Genomic DNA, 19880 nt, shown 5'->3' on the forward strand with positions numbered 1-19880 from the left:
CACCCCCAACAACAAGCCCCTCCCATAACCACACCCCTAACAACATACTCCATCCCATAACCACACCCCTAACAACATACTCCATCCCATAACCACACCCCTAACAACATACCCCATCCCATTACCACACCTCTAACAACATACCCCATCCCATAACCACACCTCTAAACAACATGCCCTCTCCCATAACCACATCCCTAACAACATACCCCATCCCATAACCACATCCCTAACAACATACCCCATCCCATAACCACATCCCTAACAACATACCCCATCCCATAACCACGCCCCTAACAACATACCCCATCCCATAACCACGCCCCTAACAACATACCCCATCCCATAACCACATCCCTAACAACATACCCCATCCCATAACCACATCCCTAACAACATACCCCATCCCATAACCACGCCCCTAACAACATACCCCATCCCATAACCACACCCCTAACAACATACTTCATCCCATAACCATGCCCCTAATAACATGCCCCATCCCATAACCACACCCCTAACAACATGCCCCATCCCATAACCACACCCCTAACAACATGACTGGATTGGCCAGGGAGGAGGGTCAGGGTGAGGCTGGGCGGAGCCTCTGGGTGATGGTGATAATTGGGTGCCTATCCCAGCAGACTAAAAGCAGGAGTAGGCCATTTGATCCTGCTCTGCCATTTATTTTGATCATGGCTGATCATCAAATTCAATATCCTGATCCCCTCCTTCCCCCCCCCATATCCCTTGATCCCTTCAGCCCCAAGAACTATATCTAATTTCCTCTTGAAGTCACACAACATATGGCCCTCAACTGCTTTCTGTGGGAGTGAATTCCACACATTCCCCACCTTCTGGGTGAAGAAATTTCTTCTCACCTCAGTCCTAAAAGATTCATAACCACACCCCTAACAACATACCCCATCCCATTACCACACCTCTAAACAACATGCCCTCTCCCATAACCACATCCCTAACAACATACTCAAACTTTGGCTCCCTAGTTCTGGACTCCCCCCACCATCAGGGAGCATCGGGGAGAATACACCCTTGTCTAACCCTGTTAGAATTTTTAAAATTTCTCTGAGATCCCCTCTCACTTTTCTAAACTCCAGTGAATATAATCCTAACCAATTTAATCTCTCTTCATATCCCTTTAGCCCCAAGAGCGATATCTAATTTCTTCTTGAAATCACACAACATTTTGGCCTCAACTACTTTCCGTGGGAGTGAATTCCACACATTCTCCTCACCTCAGTTCTAAAAGGTTTATCATCCCAGGAATCAGCCTGGTAAACCTTCGCCGCACTCCCTCTATAGCAAGGACATCCTTCCTCAGATAAGGACACCAAAACTGCACACAGTACTGCAGATGTGACCTCCCCAACAGTCGCAGTAAAACATCCCTATCCCTATACTCAAATCCTCTCGCTATGAAGACCAACATACCACTTGCCTTCTTTACTCCTGTTGTACCTGCGCGCTTACTTTCAGGGACTGATGCACGAGGACTCCAAGGTCTTGCTGAGCATCCAATTCTCTTAACTTACACCCACTCAAGTAATAAGCTGTCTTCCTATTATTGCTATCAAAGTGGATAACCTCATATTTACCCTGACGATGCCAGAAGAGGTTTACCCTGAATATTTACCCTGCCATAAAGATGCCGACTCCATTCCAGAGAGTTGAGCGCAAAGTTAAAAAAAATCGAGGCTGCAACGCTGAGGGAGTGCTGCGCTGTTGGAGGTGCCATCTTTTGAATGCTCCATTAAGTAGAAGCCCTATCAGCCTTCTCAGAAGGCCAGGGGAGTGCACCCTGGTGCCCTGGCCAACATTCACCCCTCTGCCAACGCCGTTAAGACTCGCTGGCCATTATCCAGTGTTCTGACACCACCCCAAGTCTAAGGATAGCACAGTGGCACAGTGGTTAGCACTGTTGCCTCACAGTGCCAGGGCCCGGGTTCAATTGCGGCCTTGGGTCACAGCTTGGAGATTGCACATTCTCCCCGTCTCTGTGTGGGTTTCCTTTGGGTGCTCAGGTTTTCTCTCACAGATCAAAGATGTGCAGGTTAGTGGATTGGCTATGCTAAATTGTCCTTTAGTGTACAAAGATGTGTAGGTTAGGTGGATTGGCCATGCTAAATTGCCTCTTAGTGTCTAAAGATGTATAGGTTGGGTAGATTGACCATGCTAAATTGTCCCTTAGTGTCCAAAGATGTGTAGGTTGGGTGGATTGACCATGCTAAATTGCCTATTAGTGTCTAAAGATGTGCAGGTTAGGTGGATTGGCCATATTAAAGTGTTCCTTGGTGTCCAAAGATGAGCAGGTTAAGGGGATTGGCCATGCTAAATTGCCCCTTAGTGTCCAAACATGGATAGGTAAGGGGGATTGGCCATGCTAAATTATCCCTTAGTGTCCACAGATGTGTAGATTAGTTGGACTGGCCATGCTAAATTACCCGTTAGTGTCCAAAGATGTGTAGGTTAGTTGGACTGGCCATCTAAATTGCCCCTTAGTGTCCAAAGATGTGCAGGTTAGGTGGATTGGCCATGCTAAATTGCCCCTTAGTGCCCAAAGATGTGTAGGTTAGTTGGACTGGCCATCTAAATTGCCCCTTAGTGTCCAAAGATGTGCAGGTTAGGGGTATTGGCCATGCTAAGTTGCCCCTTAGTGTCCAAAGATGTGCAGGTTAGGTGGATTGACCATGCTAAATTGCCCCTTAGTGTCCAAAGATGTGTAGGTTGAGTGGATTGGCCATACTAATTTGTTCCTTAGTGTCTGGAGATGTGCAGGTTAGGTGGATTGGCTGAGCTAAATCACCCCTTAGTGTCCAAAGATGTGCAGGTTAGGTGGATTGGCCGTGCTAAATCGCCCCTTAGTATCCAAAGATGTGCAGGTTAGGTGGATTGGCCATACTGATTTGTTCCTTAGTGTCTGGAGATGTGCAGGTTAGGTGGATTGGCTGTGCTAAATTGCCCCTTAGTGTCAGGGGAATTAGTAGGGTAAATACTTGGGGTTAGGTGCAATTGTTTTTGGGCCCAGGCTTGATGAGCTGATTATTTCATTGTGGGAGCTTGCTGTGCACAAGATGACTGACACATTGCTCACAATGCATCAGCAATGACTCTTCCAGAGTACTTTCCACTGGCGGTGAAACGATTTGGGGCTGTGAAGGGCGCTGTAGAAATGCGAGCCTTTCACCAGAGGGAATTGTAACTTGAGTTTCTACGTTTCAGCAAAGTGGCCTGCGATTTGGAACAGCAGCGTCCTACCTGAACCTGGAGAAGCTGGGGGAAGGATCCTACTCCACGGTGTACAAGGGGATTAGCAGGTGAGGATGAATTCCTCGGGGTTTCCCCATTCGGGCTGGCTCCTCCAGCACTGAAAACCTTTGGCGCTGGTTGGCAGCAATACATTACCCAGTACAGCGCCAACAAATGATTACCTCCAGTTTCCTGGAGGAGGGGTAGATGGGAGGAGCTGACTTGGGGGGGGTGGGGGCGGGTGGTGGTAGGAGGAAAAAATAGAGGGAGCAACGTGGAGGGGGAGGTAATGGTGGAAGGAGGGGGAGTGATGGAGGCAAGGCACATGAACATAAGAACATAAGAAGTAGGAGCAGGAGTAGGCCATCCAGCCCTTCAAGCCTGCCCCGCCATTCAGTAAGATCGTGGCTGATCTGAAGTGGCTCAGTTCCACTTTCCCGCTTTCTCCCCATAACCCTTAATCCCCTTGCCTACCAAAAACCTATCTACCCGTGACTTAAATATATTCAGCGAGGTAGCCTCTACCACATCAACGGGCAGAGAATTCCAGAGATTCACCACCCTTTGAGTGAAGAAGTTCCTCCTCAACTCCGTTCTAAACTGCCCCCCCTTATCTTGAGGCGGTGCCCTCTAGTCCTGCTGTCCTTTCTGAGTGGGAAGAATCTCTCTACCTCTATCCTATCCATCCCATTCATCATCTTATACGTCTCAATGAGATCCCCCCTCATCCTTCTAAACTCCAACGAGTACAGACCCAGTCTATTTAGTTTCTCTTCATAGTCCAACCCCCTCATCTCCGGTATCAGCCTAGTGAACCTCCTCTGCACTCCCTCCAAGGCCAAAATATCCTTGCGCAAGTGCGGTGACCAAAACTGCACACAGTACTCCAGCTGCGGCCTCACCAGTGCCCTGTACAGTTGCAGCAAGACCTCCCTGCTTTTATATTCTATCCCCCTCGCTATGAAGGCCAGCATCCCATTCGCCTTCTTGACCACTTGCTGCACCTGCAGACTGGGTTTTTGCGACTCACGCACAAGGACCCCCAGGTCTCTCTGCACCGTAGCATGCTGCAGCTTTTCACCCTTTAAATAGTAATCCCTCCTACTATTATTCCTGCCAAAGTGGATAACCTCACACTTGCTAACATTGTACTCCATCTGCCAGGTCCTCGCCCACTCGCTCAGCCTATCCAGATCCCTCTGCAGACTTTCCACACCCTCCACACAATTTGCTTTTCCACTCATCTTTGTGTCATCTGCAAATTTCGACACCCTACACTCAGCCCCCTCCTCCAGATCACCTATATAAATGGCAAATAGCTGAGGCCCCAGCACCGATCCCTGCGGCACTCCACTAGTCACCAACTGCCAATCCAAATAGCATCCATTGATACCAACTCTCTGCCTCCTATTAGACAGCCAATCCTCTATCCACGCTAACACCTTACCCCCAACTCCATGCCCCCTAACCTTCTAAAGCAACCTCTTGTGCAGCACCTTATCAAATGCCTTTTGAAAATCGAGAAACACCACATCCACTGGTTCCCCTCTGTCCACCGCATTAGTCACATCCTCATAGAATTCCAATAAATTTGTCAAACACGACTTCCCCTTAACGAATCCGTGCTGCGTCTGCTCTGTCAAACCATTCTTCTCTAGGTGCCTCGCTATTTCTTCTTTGATGACTGATTCAAGCATTTTTCCTACAACAGACGTTAAACTAACCGGCCTATAATTCCCTGCCTTTTGTCTGCTACCCTTTTTTAAACAGCGGCGTAACATTAGCCGTTTTCCAATCTTCTGGCACTTCCCCGGAATTCAGCAAAGTTTGGTAAATAAGAGGATGAAGAGGATTGACAGGGTCATGGGGAAGGGATGGACTCTGATTCAGCTGGCTATGGGGTTCAGGTATTCCTCAGGAGTGAAGTGGGATTGAGAGAAGGGAAATGGGGCAGGGAGGAGGAGTGATGGGGCCTGGGTATGTGTACAGGTAACGCCTCACTCCCCGATTCTAAAGCTTTCCTTGTTAAATTTTCTTATCGCCTTACGACCAGAATAGAAGGGTTTTTAAAATTTATTTGTTATGCTGATGCTCTGAGATACTCCGGTGTGTGACTGTCCCTGCTGTTAACTCATCTCTCACCCTGCACAGGATAAATGGCAACCTTGTGGCCTTGAAGGTGATTAAGATGCAGGAGGAAGAAGGCGTCCCATTCACAGCAATCCGTGAGGGTAGGTACAGAGAGAGGGTGTGTTATATATATATACCGTAATTCACTGCTGTGAGGGTAGGTACAGAGAGAGGGTGTGTCTTATATATATACCGTAATTCACTGCTGTGAGGGTAGGTACAGAGAGAGGGTGTGTTTTATATATATACCGTAATTCACTGCTGTGAGGGTAGGTATAGAGAGAGGGTGTGTTTTATATATATACCGTAATTCACTGCTGTGAGGGTAGGTACAGAGAGAGGGTGTGTTTTATATATATACCATAATTCACTGCTGTGAGGATAGGTACAGAGAGAGGGTGTGTTTTATATACATACCGTAATTCACTGCTGTGAGGGTAGGTACAGAGAGAGAGGGTGTGTTTTATATCTATATATATATATACCATAATTCACTGCTGTGAGGGTAGGTATAGAGAGAGGGTGTGTTTTATATATATACCGTAATTCACTGCTGTGAGGGTAGGTACAGAGAGAGGGTGTGTTTTATATGTATTATACATATAGTAATTCTCTCCACTGGGGCAGGTTGAGAGTGGGGCTGTGTTATGTACGCTGTAATTCTGTCCAGTGGGGTTCGTTAGTGTGTGGGGGTGTTATATACGCTGTAAATGGTCGGGTGGGTGAGTGTGCTGCTTGTATACGGGGCAGAGCTTTTATTCTCGATGCTTTTCTCTCTGTTCTCGTTATCCTGGGGTCTCTTCGTGTTATTCCACTGCCTCCTGCAGCCTCGCTACTGAAAGGTTTAAAACATAGCAACATCGTCCTACTCCATGACATCATCCACACACAAGAAACACTCACTTTCGTCTTTGAATATGTGGTGAGTTCATTAACGGTGGGAGAGTGCATGAGAGAGAGAGTGAGCGAGTGTATGTGAGTGAGCGAGTGTGTGTGAGTGAGCGTGTGTGTGTGTGTGCATGTGAGTGTGTGTGTGTGTGTGTGTGAGTGTAAGTGTGTGTGTGTGTGTGTGTGAGTGTAAGTGTGCGTGTGTATGTGTGTGAGTGTGTGTGTGTGAGACAGAGTGGGTGTGTGTGAGCATAACCAAAGTTTGTGTTTTGTAACGGACCTTAAAGGAGTTGGGAGAGAGGGAGAGAAAGAGGGGGGAGAGGGTGAAAAGTCGGAGAGGTTTAGGGAGGCAAGTCCAGAGCTTAGAGCCCCGGGCAGTTGAAGGCAGACAGCCAATGCTGGAGAATGGAAGTGGGTGATGGGCGAGGGAATTGTAGGCTGTATATTTCAGAGAAACTGCAATGAATTCGGATTTCCACGCAGGCTGGAGGATCATGGCACCAACAGCAGGCCATTCAGCCCCTTGTGCCCATCCAGTTAGATCATTGCCAATCCATACTCCCAGCCCTGTTTGCCACTGGCCTGAGGAGGTCACACAGTTTTCTGATGACAGTGCACACGGGGACATGAATATGGGGGAAAGTTCACAGCGAAGGAGGGTGGATGCCGTGGTCACAGAGATAGACCAGTGTGCCACACGGTTAGACTCTCAGAACCTGGCTTGATGCAGAGGAGATGGTGTGGGATCCCGATGAAGATAAACTCTCCTCAGCACATGGTGATGTAGAGGGTGGCGGTTGAGGGGCAACCATGCAAAGGTCCTCAGGCGGGATGCGTTGGTCTTGGGGTGAGCATGGCTGGGAAATCCCACCCCGAGCCTGCGTGGACCCCTCTGATCAGAGTGGGAAGCAGAGGGGTTGATGGAGTTGGATACAGAAACATGCTCAATGAGCCCTATGAACGAGCCTTGCACAAGCTGACAGGAATGGTGTGGAGGGATCAAAAGGCCTGTTTTTGCGCTGTACAGTCAGAGAATCGTTTGTGCTTCACAGAGGGCACAGTGATTAGCACTGCTGCCTCACAGGGACCCGGGTTCAATTCCAAGTCTTGGGTCTGTGTGAAGTTTGCACATTCTCCTCGTGTCTGTGTGGGTTTCCTCCGGGTGCTCCGGTTTCCTCCCACAGTCCAAAGGTGTGCAGGTTAGGTGGATTGGCCATGCTAAATTGCCCCTTGGCGTCCAAAGATGTGTAGGTTAAAGTGGATTGGACATGCTAAATTGCCTCTTAGTATCCAAAGATGTACAGGTTAGATGGATTGGCCATACTAAATTGCCTCTTAGTGTCCAAAGATGTCCAGTTTAGGTGGATTGGCCATGCTAAGTTGCCCCTTAGTGTCCAAAGATGTACAGGTTAGATGGATTGGCCATGCTAAATTGCCTCTTAGTATCCAAAGATGTCCAGTTTAGGTGGATTGGCCATGCTAAATTGGCCCTTAGTGTCCAAAGATGTACAGGTTAGTTGGATTGGCCATGCCAAATTGCCCCTTAGTGCCCAAAGATGTACAGGTTAGGTGGATTGGCCATGCTAAATTGCCCCTTAGTGCCCAAAGATGTACAGGTTAGGTGGATTGGCCATGCCAAATTGCCCCTTAGTGTCCAAAGATGTACAGGTTAGGTGGATTGGCCGTGCTAAATTGCCCCTTAGTGCCCAAAGATGTGTAGGTTAGGTGGATTGGCCATGCTAAATTGCCCCTTAGTGTCCAAAGATGTACAGGTTAGGTGGATTGGCCATGCTAAATTGCCCCTTAGTGTCCAAAGGTATGCTGGTTAAGTGGATTGGCCATGCTAAATTGTCCCAAGATGCGTTGGTTAGGGGGAAATAGGGTAAATATGTGGGGTTATGGGGATAGGGGCTGGGTGGTGGGTGGGGTTGTGGTCAGTGCTGGCTCGATGGGCCAAATGGCCTCATTCTGCACTGTAGGGATTGTATGATGCTATGAAGCAAGGAAGGAAATGGATGAAGACATCACCCACAGACAGGGTAGTGTTCAGAATATCCGTATCTGACCAAGAAAGGGAGATCTGTGTGTCACACGCGAGTGCTTGGGAATGTGTTTGAGGATTTCCACCGGGGTTGTTTGGAATCTCCCTCGGCTGAATCTGTGTTAGATTCATTCCCTCTCTCTCTCTCCCCCAACCAGCAAACAGACCTGGCGCAGTACATGATCCAGCACCCAGGAGGGCTGCACACTCACAATGTCAAGGTAAGCTGGGATTCAGGGGCAGCACAGCCTCGGAGCTACTGTTAACATTCCAGACCACATAGCCAGAGAGGAAATAATCCAGCACTCTGGTCCCCCACTACCCAGTCACTCTCTCATCACACTCTCATCTCCTTTCGTTTGATTTGATTTGATTTATTATTGTCACATGTATTGGAAAAGTATTTTTTCTTGCGTGCTATACAGACAAAGCATACCGTTCACAAAGAAGGAAAGGAGAGGGTGCAGAATGTAGTGTTACAGTCATAGCTAGGACGTAGAGAAAGATCACCTTAATGCGAGGTAGGTCCATTCAAAAGTCTGACAGCAGCTGTTCTTGAGTCGGTTGGTACGTGACCTCAGACTTTTGTATCTTTTTCCTGACAGAAGAAGGTGGAAGAGAGAATGTCCGGGGTGCACAGGGTCTTTAATTATGCTGGCTGCTTTTCCAAGGCAGCAGGAAGTGTGGACAGAGTAAATGGATGGGAGGCTGGTTTGCGTGATGGATTGGGCTACGTTCACGACACTTTGTAGTTCCTTGTGGTCTTGGACAGAGCAGGAGCCATACCAAGCTGTGATACAACCAGATCCGGGCTCTGGTCACTCTCTGGCCACTCTTGATCCTGTAGTGTACAAGAACATAGAACACTACAGCACAACACAGGCCGTTTGGCCCTCAATGTTGTGCCGAGCTATGTCCAATCCCAAGATCAAGCTATCCCCTCCCTATAATTCTGGAGTGCTCCATGTGCCTATCCAATAACCGCTTGAAAGTTCCTAAAGTGTCCAACTCCACTATCACAGCAGGCAGTGCATTCCACGCCCCAACCACTCTCTGAGTGAAGAATCTACCTCAGACATCTCTCCTATATCTCCCACCATGAACCTTTTAGTTTTAAGACTTATTCATTAGTGTCACCATTAAGCTTACATTAACATTGCAATGAAGTTACTGTGCAAATCCCCTTGTCCCCACATTGCGGTGCCTGTTCGGGTACACTGAGGGAGAATTTAGCACTAAACCAGCACGTTTTTTTGGACTGTGGGAGGAAACCTGAACACCTGGAGGAAACCCATGCAGACACAGGGAGAATGTGCCGACTCCGCACAGATGGTGACCCAAGCAGAGAATTGAACCCGGATCCCTGGCGCTGTGAGGCAGCAGTGCTAACCACTGTGCCACCGTGCTATCTCCTCCCAGGCTGACCTGTGCTTCGTGTGGGCAGTGCCCAGGACTCTTGACAGTTACTGGAGCTGGAATCTGCCCCAGCTTGTGTGAACTGAAGGTTAATTTCACTATGTTTTCCAGTGCGTTTGGGAGAGAAACCAGAATCCCATTGGTCTTTTTGATGACACCCTGGCAATGATTTAGAATAAAAGCCCAGTCCCTCTCTCTGGGGATTTGACAGTCGCTGTGTCCTGTGTCATTCTGTTGTTGGCCCGGGTCTCTCCCACCCCCAGAGTAAGAGCCGCTCCGTGACTGCGCTGAATAATAAACCGCAGCTTTCTGCCTTTGCAGCTCTTTCTCTTTCAACTCCTGCGGGGCCTGGGGTACATCCATCACTGTCACATCCTGCACCGCGACCTCAAACCACAGAACCTGCTCATCAGCTGTGTGGGAGAACTCAAACTGGCAGACTTTGGTCAGTGCATCATATAACTTCCTGTTTATCTGTGTATCCATGAGGGGGGGGTCTGCGAGGGGGGGTTGTGTGTCTGCGAAAGGGGGTTGTGTGTCTGTGAAGTGGGGGGGGGGTGTGTTCGCAAGAGGGATGTGTGTCCACGAGGTGGGGTGTGTCCATGGGGGGGAGGTGTGTCCACGAGGGGGGAGTGTGCAAGGGGGAGTGTCCGCAAGTGGGATTGTGTCTGCTGGGGGGTCCGCGAAGAGGGGGTGTGTCCGCGAGGGAGGGGATGTGTCCACGGGGGGGGGTGTGTCCACGCGAGGGTAGGTGTCCGCATGTGTGTGTCCCTGTGAGTGTGTGTGTGTGTCCCTGTGCATGTGTGTCCCTGTGTGTGTGTGCGTGTGTGTCCCTGTGAGTGTGTGTGTGTCCCCTGTGCATGTGTGTCCCTGTGTGTGTGCGTGTGTGTGTCTCCCTGTGAGTGTGTGTGTGTGTGTGTGTGTGTGTGTCCCTGTGAGTGTGTGTGTGTGTGTGTCCCTGTGAGTGTGTGTGTGTGTCCCTGTGAGTGTGTCCCTGTGTGTGTGTGTGTGTCCCTGTGAGTGTGTGTGTGTCTCCCTGTGAGTGTGTGTGTGTGTGTGTGTGTGTGTGTGTCCCTGTGGGTGTGGGTTTCTCTGCAATGGTCCTGTGCCTTGTACCTGTATAAATACCTGGAGAGCCCCTGTTGGGACCTTCTTCCCTCCCGAGTTTCTTTGTGAAGCTGAATCCAGTGGAGAGTCACAGCTGCTCCACCAGCTCCTTCCCCAACACGGCGTCCTCACACTCTGTCTGTCTTCTGTTTTAATCGCAGGATTGGCCAGGGCAAAGTCTGTTCCCAGTCAGACCTACTCCTCACAGGTGGTGACCTTGTGGTATCGCCCCCCCGACGTCCTCCTTGGAGCTACTGATTACTCCATGGCTCTGGACATCTGGTGAGGAAACTTTATTCACATCTTCTCCGATCTAAACCAATGGCAACTGCGGAGCTAAAATCAGGAGCAGAGACCCTTGGGCTAGGGGCTAGGAGGAGTTATGGGGGGAAGGGCATCCAGAATTAATGGCCCACTCCTAATTAAAGAAACAGTCCCTCGGGCCTACTCCACCATTCTGTCAGATCTTGGCCAATCTATATCCTAACTCCATTTACATGCCTCTGTTCCATCGCTCTTAGCAACCTTAGCTAACCAAAATCTATTAACACAAAGACAGAAAATCGCAGCAGGTCTGACAGCATCTGTGGAGAGAGAATAGAGCCAATTTTTTTTAATTCATTTATGAGACACACACGTCACTGGCTGGCCAGCATTTATTGCCAGCATTTATTAAGAGCAGCTGAGAGTCAACCACATCACTGTGGCTCTGGAGTCACATGTAGGCCAGACCGGGTAAGGACAGCAGATTTCCTTCGCTAAAGGACATTAGTGAACCGGATGGGTTTTTTCGACAATGGTTTCCTGGTCGTCAGTAGATTCTTAATTCCAGATTTTTTTTTAATTGAATTCAAATGCCACCATCTGCCATGGCGGGATTCGAACCCGGGTCCCCAGAGTATTAGCTGAGTGTCTGGATTAATAGTCTAGTGATAATACCACCAGGCCATCGCCTCCCCCATTTCCCTGATGAGCTATCAATGTCAGTTTGGGAATTGACTCCAGCCCCGACAGTTTTCTTTTGGGAGAGAGATTTCCACATTTTCATTCCCCTTTGTGTGAGGAAGTGTCGCCTACCTCCATCACTCAATGCCTAACTCTTAACAGAGGGAACGGTTTGTCTCCCTTATCAACACCTTAAGCACCTCAATCTTCTCGACTTGACGAAATGGAAGTTCTGCGCTAACCACCCTCACAATGTAACCCTTTCACCCCCGCTGTCAGCCTGGTCAATCTGCTTTGCGGCCTCTCCAGGGGCCAAAGGAAGGACAGCACCGTTCAGAGGGATTGTCTTTTGGACGGGGTGAGTGCCCTCTTGGATGGAAGTGAAAAACTACCCCCCTGCACTATGTCGAAGGGGAGTTGTCATCCCCATCAACCTCCCCCCCACTTCTTCCCGCCCTGGCCAATATTTACCCTTCAAACCACATTGCAAGAAGCAGATGGTCTGGTTGTTATCAGCTGGCTGTTTTGTGGGATCTTGCTGTGCACAGATTGGCTGCTGCATTTCCTACATTCAAAAATATTAACACACAGATTCCCTACAGCGTACAGGGAGGCCGTTCGGCCCATCGAGTCTGCACCAACTCTCTGACAGAGTACCTTCCCCAGGCCCTCACTCCCGGCCTACCCCGCAACCCTGCACATTTAGCATGGCCAATCCACCCTAACTTACACATGTTTGGATACTAAGGGGCAATTTAGCATGGCCAATCCACCTAACCTGCACATCTTTCGACACAAAGGGGCAATTTAACATGGCCAATCCACCCTAACTTACACATCTTTGGATACTAAGGGGCAATTTAGCATGGCCAATCCATCCTAACCTACACATCTCTGGACACTAAGGGGCAATTTAGCGTGGCCAATCCACCTAACCTTATCAAAGAACCCCTACAGTGCAGATGGAGGCCATTCGGCCCATTGAGTCTGTACCAACTGCAATCTCACCCAGGCCCTGTAACCCCATATTCACCCTGATAGTCCCCCTGACACTAAGGGGGTCACATGGTCAATCCACCTAACCCGCACATCTTTGGACTGTGGGAGGAAACCGGAGCACCCAGAGGAAACCCACACAGACATGGGGAGAACATGCGCTCACATCCCATCTCCATAATGCAAGCTTGGTGTCTATCATACAGACGTCAGAATTAGGAGCAAATTCAGCCCTTTGCGCCTGCTCCATCCAGTCAGATCATGACCGATCCCTGCCTGGTCTGAAATCCACCTCCCTACCTGTTCCCCAAATCCACTTATCCCTTTTTTTATTAGAAATATATCTATCTCCTTCTTGAAACCATTCAATGATTCAGACTCCCCCGAGTTCCACAAATTCACCCACCCTCTGTGTCTGTAATAGAGTGAATAATATAACCATGGTAACGGAATCACTGCGAGAGATTAACCGACATGAGAGTGCGTCCATCCCATCTCAGTTTTAAACCTACCGCCTCTCACCCTATACCTGTGACCTAGTTTGTTCCCCATTTAATAAGGGGAACATCTGATGTCCCTAAACCGAAGCCCCCCCTCCCCCCGGCCGACCCCACCTAATCTCCTGCATTCTGCAACACTCTTATTGCCGTTGATGGCCAACCAACTATCTATAGAGGGACCATATCCCTCTATTCCCATCCTATTCATGTATTTGTCCAGATGCCCCTTAAAAGTCACTATCATATCCACTTCCACTCCCTCCCCTGGCAGCAAGTTCCAGGCACCCACCACCCTCTGTGTAAAAAATCTTGCCTCGTACATCTCCTTTAAACCTTGCCCCTCGCACCTTAAACCTACCACAGAATTTGATTTGATTTATTATTGTCCTATGTATTAATACACAGTGAAAAGTATTGTTTCTTGTGAGCTATACAGACAAAGCATACCATTCACAGTGAAGGAAGAGTGGAGAATGTAGTGTTACAGTCATAGCTAGGGTGTAGAGAAAGATCAACTTAATGCGAGGTAGGTCCATTCAAAAGTCTGACAGCAGCAGGGAAGAAGCTTCCCACAGTGAAGAAGAGGCCCTTCGGCCCATCGAGCCTGCACCGACACCTGAAATGCCCTGACCTTCACACTAAACCCCAGCACTTGGCCTGAATGTTATGGTGTGCCAAGTGCTCATCCAGGAACTTTTTAAAGGATGTGGGGCATCCTGCCTCCACCACCCTCCCGGGCAGCGCATTCCAGACCCTCACCACCCTCTGGGTAAAAAGGTTTTTCCTCACGTGCCTCCCAAACCCCCTCCCCCCTCACTTTTAACTTGTGCCCCCTCGTAACTGACCCTTCAGCTAACAGCTGCTCCCTATCCCCTCTGTGCGTGCCCCTCAATGTTGAACATGTCGTAATCTTGAACCCAATGCCCCCTAGTAATTGACTCTTCCACCCTGGGGAAAAAGCTTCTGACTATCCACTCTGCTCATGTCCCTCATAATCTTGTAGACATCTATCAGGTTGTCCCTCAACCTCCGTTGTTCCAGTGAGAACAAACCAAGTTTCTCCAACCTCCCCTCACAGCTAATGCCCTCCATACCAGGCACCATCCTGGTAAATCTTTTCTGTACCCTCTTCAAAGCCTCCACACATTGACCTGTTTTCTTGTTTGACTTCTCTTTTTGGTCCTGTTGCAGCAGTTACAGAAACAGGTCCTTGACCTTAACAAGCTCTGCTTACACAATCCAGCACGAATCAAGTGATTTGACACCATTCTTTATTCTTCAGTGCTCAGCTATCAAGTGTTGCCATGCCAACCTGACCACAGCAATCAGTGGTTTGCCCCAAACACTCCTATCAACTCCATCTTCAGAAGGCTGTATTCTGTGTCAATACTTCACCAGACACACAAGGCAGACATCAGATCTCTTGGAGCCAAGTGGACGCACTCTCATGTCGGTTAATCTCTCACAGTGATTCCGTTACCATGGTTATATTATTCACTCTATTACTATCATCAACAGACCCAACAGTCTGCATGAACACAAAGCACTGAGCAAGCAACTCTCCTTCCCAACAGATTCCCTGTGGGAGAGAGACAGAGAGAGACAGAAACAGAGGTAGAAAGAGAGAGAGAGACAGAAACAGAGGTGGAGAGAGACAGACAGACAGAGAGGCAGAGAGAGACAGACACAGAGGTAGAGAGAGAGACAGACAGACAGAGAGGCAGAGAGAGACAGACAGACAGAGAGGCAGACAGGGAGAGAGAGACACAGAGAGAGAGAGACAGAGGGACACAGAAAGGGATACACAGAGAGAGACAGAGAGAGAAACAGAGGTAGAGAGAGAGAGAAACAGAGAGAAATACAGGGAGAGAGACAGAGACAGAGGGACACAGAGAGAGATACGCAGAGAGAGACAGAGAGGCAGAGAGAGTGACCGACAGAGTGTGAGAGACAGGCAGAGAATGAGAGTGACAGAGAGAGGGAGTGAGAGACAGAGAGAGACAGACAGAGAGAGAGCTGTCATAACCCATTGTGTGCTTGTTACCCACCCACCACCATTCCCGCCCCCACCCACCCACTCACCCACACACACACACATACACACTCACTCTCGTATATACACATAGGAATAAATGGGGATTATGCATTCAAGTTTCCACAGGCACCAGTGTGAAGCCTGGCGTGTGGGCCTCACAGCGGCCCTGCCTTTCTCAGTTAAAGCAGTTCTAAACAAAGAAACAGAGAAAATAGGAGCAGGACTAGGCCATTCGGCCCTTCCAACCTGCACCACCATTCAATACGCTCATGGCTGATCATGCCCTTTCAGTATCCCACTCCCACTTTCTGTCCATGCCCCTTTCACCACAAGGGCCACTTCCAGCCCTCTCTTGAACATATCTAACCAACTGGCCCCAACGTGTTTCTGTGGGAGAGAATTCCACAGATTCACAAACTCTCTGAGGGAAGAAGTTCATCCCCATCTCAGTCCTGAATGATTTACCCCTTATTCTCAGACTGTGACTCCTAGTTCTGGACTTCCCCAACATCAGGAACATTCTTCCCCCATCTAGCCTGTCCAATCCCATCAGGATTGTATATGTTTCTACGAGATTCCCTCTCATTCTTCTCAATTCCAGTGAGTACAAGCCCAGTAGATCCAGTCTCTCTTCATATGTCAGTCCTGCCAGTCCAGGAATCAGTCTGGTGAACCCTCGCTGGACTCCCTCAATAGCAAGAATGTCCTTCCTCAGAGTAGGAGACCAAAACTGTACACCATCCTCAAGGTATGGCCTCACCAAGGCCCTGCATAACTGCAGCAAGACATCCTTACTCCTGTACTCAAATCCTCTTGCTATGAAGACCAGCATGACATTATCTTTCCTCACTGCCTGCTGTATCTGTGCGCCAACCTTCAGCGACTGTTCCATCATGACACCCAGGTTACGTTACACTTCCCCTTTTCCTAAACTGCCACCATTCAGATAATAATCTTCCTTCCTGTTTCTGCCACCAAGGTGGATAACTTAGGGGTGGCACGGTGGTTAGCGCTGCTGCCTCACAGCACCAGGGACCCGGGTTCAATTCAATCCTCGGGTGTGGAGTTTGCACATTCTCCCCATGTCTGCATGGGTTTCCTCTGGGTGCTCCGGTTTCCCCCCACACTCCTAAGAGGCACTGGTTAGGTGGATTGGCCATGCTAAATTGTCCCTTCGTGTCAGGGGGATTGGCAGGGTAAATATGTGGGGTTGCGGGCACAGGGCCTGGGTGGGATTGTGGTCAGTGCAGACTCAACGGGTCGAATGGCCTCCTTCTCCACTGTGGGGATTCTATGATAACCTCACATTTATCCACATTGTATTGCATTTGTCAAGTATTTGCCCACTCAGCCAGCTTGTCTGAGTCACTCTCACATCCCCTTCGCATCCTCCTCACAGCACACACTGCCACCCAGCTTAGTGGTGTCTGCAAATTTGGAGATGTGTAATATTACATCTGGTGATGCGTCTGCCACTGCCTCACAGTGACTCTTACGGAGAGTAACTCTTGTCTTTCCTTCCCAGGGGAGCGGGCTGTATATTCATCGAGATGGTGGAAGGATATCCTGCTTTTCCGGGTGTGTCCGATATTACTGAGCAACTACAGAGAATCTGGACAGTAAGTGACGCAGCACTAGCTCAGGGAGAAATGCTGCATGTGAGGGGGAGGGGGGCTTGGGTGTTGAACCAGATGGGGTGGCACAATGGTTAGCACTGCTGCTTCACAGCGCCAGGGACCTGGGTTCAATTCCGACCACGGGTCACTGTCTGTGTGGAGTTTGCACATTCTCCCCGTGTCTGTGTGGAGTTTGCACATTCTCCCCGTGTCTGCGTGGGTTTCCTCCGGGTGCTCCGGTTTCCTCCCAAACTCTAAAGATGTGTGGGTTAGGGGGATTGGCCATGCTAAATTGTCCCTTAGTGGCGGGGCGGGGGGTGGTCTAATTAGGGTAAATATGTTGGGTTATCGGAATAGGGCCTGAGTGGGATTGTGGTCAGCACAGACCCGATGGGCCTAGAGATCCTAGGCTGGAATTTTACCGGCGCACCCACACGGATTCCAGGGGATTCCAGACTCGGAGAACGGTATTCCCCATTGGCCGCGGGTGGGATTGTACGAACCTCAGGCAGACATGCCAGTAAAATTCCACCCTGTGATTCTAAGCCTCATCAGCCTGAGCGGAGGGAGGGAGAGCCACAGCAATTTGGTTGACTCTCAACTGTCCTGTGTGGGTGGCACAGTAGCACAGTGGTTAGCACTGCTGCTTCACAGATCCAGGGTACCCGAGCTCGGGTCACTGTCTGTGTGGAGTTTGCACATTCTCCCCATATCTGCGTGGGTTTCCTCTGGCTGCTCCGGCTTCCTCCCACAGTCCAAAGATGTGTGGGTTAGGTGGATTGGCCATGCTAAAATTGACACTTAGTGTCATGAGGTGCGTAGGTTAGAGGGATTAGCACGTAAATATGTAGGGATATGGGGGTAGGGCCTGGATGGGATTGTGGTCAGTGCAGACTCGATGGGCTGAATGGCCTCTTTCTGCACTGTAGGGTTTCTATGATTCTATGATTGCTTGGGCAACTAGGGATGGGCATGTCCCATGAATGAATAAAAATAAACTTACAACAAGACAGTGTGTGGAGTTTTGAGATCATGTCACGATCCTAGTAATGCCATTTGATCATGGTTTGCCCCTCACTCCCATTCCTGAAGGGAATCCGGACACCAGGATTCAAAGCTCTCTGAATCCCGACAGCCCAGTCCCTTAAGAGTCCCCTCGATTGTGTGTGTACACAGAGTGAGGCCACGCTCACCCGTGGCGGGTCTGAACAGTGGCCGACAGGCGCCCGCGTGTGAATGTCCCGGATAGAGGCAGGAGTTGTATGAGCTGACCATTCCCAATCTGACCGTGGGAATCTATTCCCAGGTGCTGGGCTTTCCTACGGAGGAGACCTGGCCGGGAGTCTCCGCATTGCCGAACTACAGCACAGGTAAATGTCTCAATAACACCTGGCTGATAGAGAGGGGAGAGCAGGGCAGTGCAGGGGGGATATTGGTGTTCAATCTGGGGGACATATTGGGGCTCAGTCTGGGGGATATTTTGGGGTTCAGTTGGGGATATATAGGGGTTCAGCCTGGGGGATATATTGGGGCTCAGTCTGGGATATGTAGGGGTTCAGTCTGAGGGATATATTGGGGCTCAGTCTGGGATATATAGGGGTTCAGTCTGGGGGATATACTGGGGCTCAGTCTGGGATATGTAGGGGTTCAGTCTGGGGGATATATTGGGGCTCAGTCTGGGGGGATATATTGCGGTTCAGTCAGGGATATATAGGGATTCAGTATGGGGGATATATTGGGACTCAGTCTGGGATATATAGGGGTTCAGTCTGGGGGATATATTGGGACTCAGTCTGGGGGATATATTGGGGCTCACTCTGGGGGGATATATTGGGGTTCAGTCTGGGGGATATATAGGGGTTCAGTCTGGGGGATATATAGGGGTTCAGTCTGGGGGATATATTGGGGTTCAGTCTGGGGGATATATTGGGGTTCAGTCTGGGGGATATATTGGGGCTCACTCTGGGGGGATATATTGGGGTTCAGTCTGGGGGATATATAGGGGTTCAGTCTGGGGGATATATTGGGGTTCAGTCTGGGGGATATATTGGGGTTCAGTCTGGGGGATATATTGGGGCTCACTCTGGGGGGATATATTGGGGTTCAGTCGGGGATATATTGGGGTTCAGTCTGGGGGATATATTGGGGCTCACTCTGGGGTGATATATTGGGGTTCAGTTGGAGATATATAGGGATTTAGTCTGGGGGATATATTGGGGTTCAGTCTGGAAGATATGTTGGGGTTCAATCTGGGGGATATTGAAGTTCAGTCTGGGAGTTTTTGGGGTTCAGTCTAGGGGATATATAGGGATTCAGTCAGGGGCATATATATGGATTCAGTCTGAGGATATATTGGGGTTCAGTTGGGGATGTATTGGGGTTCAGTTGGAGATGTATTGGGGTTCTGTCTGGGGGATATTGGGGTTCAGTCTGGGGGATATAGAGGGGTTCAATCTGGGGATATGGGGATTCAGTCTGAGAGATATATATGGATTCAGTCTGAGGATGTATTGGGGTTCAGTCTGGGGGATATGGGGATTCAGTCTGAGAGATATATATGGATTCAGTCTGGGGATGTATTGGGGTTCAGTCTGGGGGATATTGGGGTTCAGTCTGGGGGATATAGAGGGGTTCCGTCTGGGGGATAATTAGTGGTTCAGTCTGAGAGGATATATTAGGTTTCTGTCTGGGAAAATATATTGGGTTTCAGTCAGGGGATATTGGGGCTCAGTCTGGATTTGAGAGAACAGGAGTTATGTCCGGCTTGCATGACTTCCCAGGTTTGCATGTTCTGCGGGGGTAGTGGAGAAATATTTGTGGGTTGTCTGTTGGTGTAGGGGACTGGTCTAGTTTGTGTGTGTCTGGGGTTGGGGCCCTGTGTCTGGGTTGTGGATGTCTTTTTGGGGGTGGACCTGTGTGTGTCTGGGGGTGGATCTGTG

The 19880-nt window shown here is 49.5% G+C and overlaps 1 protein-coding gene across 1 annotated transcript in view; it reads left to right on the forward strand.

Annotated features, from left to right (window-relative positions):
• The window catches only part of cdk15 (cyclin-dependent kinase 15), a 57596-nt gene that overhangs the window by 27595 nt on the left and 10121 nt on the right, over positions 1 to 19880 (forward strand). Inside the window, exons 4-11 of the mRNA XM_080198688.1 lie at positions 3241 to 3335; positions 5419 to 5498; positions 6225 to 6319; positions 8485 to 8547; positions 10064 to 10187; positions 11011 to 11131; positions 16851 to 16944; positions 18248 to 18311. Coding sequence (XP_080054814.1) covers positions 3241 to 3335; positions 5419 to 5498; positions 6225 to 6319; positions 8485 to 8547; positions 10064 to 10187; positions 11011 to 11131; positions 16851 to 16944; positions 18248 to 18311 — 736 coding nt within the window. The remainder of the gene's footprint in view (positions 1 to 3240; positions 3336 to 5418; positions 5499 to 6224; positions 6320 to 8484; positions 8548 to 10063; positions 10188 to 11010; positions 11132 to 16850; positions 16945 to 18247; positions 18312 to 19880) is intronic.

The sequence above is a fragment of the Carcharhinus amblyrhynchos genome, chromosome 11, assembly GCF_965287045.1.
Source record: "Carcharhinus amblyrhynchos chromosome 11, sCarAmb.v2.hapA, whole genome shotgun sequence".
NCBI classification, from domain to species: domain Eukaryota; kingdom Metazoa; phylum Chordata; class Chondrichthyes; order Carcharhiniformes; family Carcharhinidae; genus Carcharhinus; species Carcharhinus amblyrhynchos.